The sequence below is a fragment of the Leuciscus leuciscus genome (genome assembly GCF_965113295.1).
Source record: "Leuciscus leuciscus genome assembly, chromosome: 3".
Taxonomy (NCBI): Eukaryota; Metazoa; Chordata; class Actinopteri; order Cypriniformes; family Leuciscidae; genus Leuciscus; species Leuciscus leuciscus.
In genome coordinates this window covers 67,770,677-67,773,764 of record NC_138727.1, presented here as the reverse complement: position 1 = coordinate 67,773,764, position 3,088 = coordinate 67,770,677, and the positions used below count along the sequence as shown (strand labels likewise).

Here is a 3,088-nt window from a genome sequence, read left to right as displayed (position 1 = left end):
TTTAAGTTTAAACATATTTGACAACGTATTACCTTGCTCGCTCGCACTCGCAGGCACTCTTTCTCTCTCTCTCTCTCTCGCCGTCACCCATGCTGCGTTCACACCAAACGCGAATAGAGCGTCTGGCGCGCCGCGCGAGTGATTTCAAAGTGAAGTCAATGTAAAGACGCGTTTACGCACGTCTGGAGGTTTTGCGGCGCGAATGAGGCGTCACGCTCTCTGCGGTTCATAACGCTCGCCATGACCACGCTGTGTGTGGACTGAACATGCGCACAACTTTTTTTTCATAAATCAATCCGCGGATCACGTGAGTGCCGAACCGAAGATATTGATCCGAACGGATCACGGATCAATGATGATCCGTTGCACCACTAGTGCCTACTGAAAGCAGAGGTAGGCTTCAGAAAGTGTTGTAAATGAGAATGGTGCTTTTGTGCCTTGCAGTGGTCAACTTGAGGCCCAGCGTTCGTTTGCAAATTTCTCGGCTGGGCTGTGCGGCTTCAACATCTCTGATTATGCCTGCTCTTCGGTAAGTCCTCCATGAGCTGTGCACCCGAGTGCTTGTCTTTGCAAAGTGTCCTGTGTCTCTGACTGCCTACATCTGTCCACCTCTTTCAAGGTTGCATCATCTCTGTCCTCTGATGACATCTTCACGCTGCTGACTTGCAAGGCGCCAAGCGGCACGAGCGTCAGCACAGAGACGTGGAAGCTTTTCTTCCAGAAAGTCGCAGGAGTTCTGGAGGATGCTCTGTCAAAGTTCTCCAACAAGGTAGGCGACACCCCTGCTTTTTCTGGGACAGAAAATGGAGTGCTGCCTCAGAGCGCTGAACTGACATGCCCCATTATTTTTACAGACCCTAACAAACGGTCAGCCTCAGTCCCATGTTCTCGATGCCATTGGAGAGGTGAAAGTCAACAACTTCAGCGCTGCACAGCTGACGGATGCCAGCTTCGTTGCCGCCTGGTTCCAGGACAGGCTGAGGCCATTTTTGTCAGCAGTCTCTCGGGACTTTCTGTCCTGCCTTAGCTCCAAGAACTTCAGTTGCGACACCTACCAAGTTGTGTAAGTATGCTCAGTGCTGTGGAAATCCTCAAGTGGTGTTTAGCGGAGTGAAGTCTGGCAATCCGTAACGTCCGCTGATCTTTCCTGATTCAGGGTGCAAGCTCTCGGTCGTCAGGCATCCCTCATGGCGGAGGAACAGAAACAGGCCGTCTTCACTCAGTTCGTCCAACGCTTCTTGTCGAGAGACGACCTAAAAGGTACTTTTTAGTGCTATCACTGCCTTGAGTTGTCATCTCTCGCGCTGTAGTTCCCTAAGCGTCCGTCAACGTCTCAGCTTGTCACAGTTATTTCAGCTTGCTCACAAGTCAGTGGTTCTCTGATGAATTCCCCCATTACTCTGTGTTCAATCCAGATCCTGCCTGTCTTTCCAAAACTACGAGCAGTGCTGACTGGCTTGAGAAGAACATTGGCAATTTCTCCAGCTACGCTAGCTTGGAGGAACTGAAGTCCCTGAATGAAAATTTCTCCAGTGTGAGTAACTTTTTTGGCTTGCTCCAGTCGCTCGTGTGAACTGTCATTATTTACAAAAAAAAAAAAAGTTTTTTTTTTTTTTTTTTTTTTTATAAACTGCTTCATCTGTGTCCATGATGTGCTTTAGTTTGAATCATTGGGACTGCTGACCCCTACCCAAGTAGCTGAACTCACACTGACCTCTGGTGTACTGAACAACACCAATCAGATCAGCGCTGTGTTCGACCGACTGGAGGAAGGCGACGGTTTCGAGAACGTAGAGGAGTTTCTGACGGTGCTGAGCACAGCTCCTGAGGCAAGTCAATAAGTCAAAGTGTCTGACAGAGATGGCATTGATGCCGTGGAGAATAGCCCAAAGTACGGTGCTCTCTTACAGTGGCGTTCACAATCCTGGTTTTGTGTTTTTGCAGATTCCCCATATCATCCCTGCTGTGAGAGACGTGATGATGAACCGAACCTTCATAATCATCAGATCGAAGATCCAGGAATTTGAGGCCTCTGTCTGGGTTATGTGGTTCACTGTGAAGCTCATCCCTATCCTCCCCAGTTTCACCGCAGAAATGCTGGTTACAGTCACAGCTAACATCAGCTGCACCAACTACCATGTGATGTGAGTGCCTCAATTTGGAGACAGGAAGTTTGTAGATCTGTACCAATACATCCACATAATGACCCTCTGTGGCTTTCTGTTGCAGCGTTGAAGGACTGGGATCTGTGTTCCCCAAAATGACACTCATCAGGACGCAGGAGATAACCAAAGTTCTGGTGGAGCACCTGAAGAATTTTGCCACCCAATTTAGCATTCCAGGTAGGCCTTCCCAGAGCATGCTTTTGCGGCATCCCTCTATTGCCAGAATGGAGTGCGTTGCAGTGGGGTTTTTATTTTCAGCTGACAGCTCACCGTAGTTGTGTGCGTCAACTTCATAACAGTGCAGGGATGCAGACTGATCATCCTCCACCCCTATCTTTAAAAACAGGTTGCAGACAGAACATTTCCAGCGATGCTGATTGGCTTAAGGCCAACCTGGGCCCATTCACCACAGTGGCCAATTACTCGGACCTTAAGGAGTTGAACGTCAGCGGGGTAAAATACCTACCTTCTCTTATGTTTTCTGTTGTCACACAGCTTTAAGAGAGCCTTTTGATTGGCACCGGTACTAGTGCTTAGTGTTGGGCAGAAAGCAGAGCGCTGACAATCATTCCTGCTATTTCCTTGGTGTTTTGTTCACCTTAGATGGCAGCTCTGCAAACCCTGTCACCTGATCAGAAAGCCGAGCTGCTGTTGGATCCGTCCACCGGTGCTCTTGAAAATGTGACCGTGGTGAAGGAGGTGTTGAACAGCATCCTAAAATCCCCGGATGAGAATCAGCTTGAGAAATTCTTTGAAAAATTTGTGGAGGTCAGCAAGGAGGTGAGTTTTTTTTTTTTTTTTTTTTTTTTGATGAAACTGATTATCCTAATTGGCCTAGACCACGATTGTGCTGCTCTTGAACAAGAAGGCTCTGTTTCCCTCCCTCTCCCAGGGAAACATAACCTACATCACAAACGGGGATG

At 48.3% G+C, this 3,088-nt stretch overlaps 1 protein-coding gene across 1 annotated transcript in view; it reads left to right on the top strand.

Annotated features, from left to right (window-relative positions):
* Nucleotides 1-1,721: 1,721 nt before the first annotated feature.
* The window catches only part of LOC309495186 (uncharacterized protein), a 42,445-nt gene continuing 41,078 nt past the window's right edge, over nt 1,722-3,088 (top strand). The window contains exon 1 of the mRNA XM_082164801.1: nt 1,722-2,144. Coding sequence (XP_082020927.1) covers nt 1,861-2,144 — 284 coding nt within the window. The 5' untranslated portion in view covers nt 1,722-1,860. The remainder of the gene's footprint in view (nt 2,145-3,088) is intronic.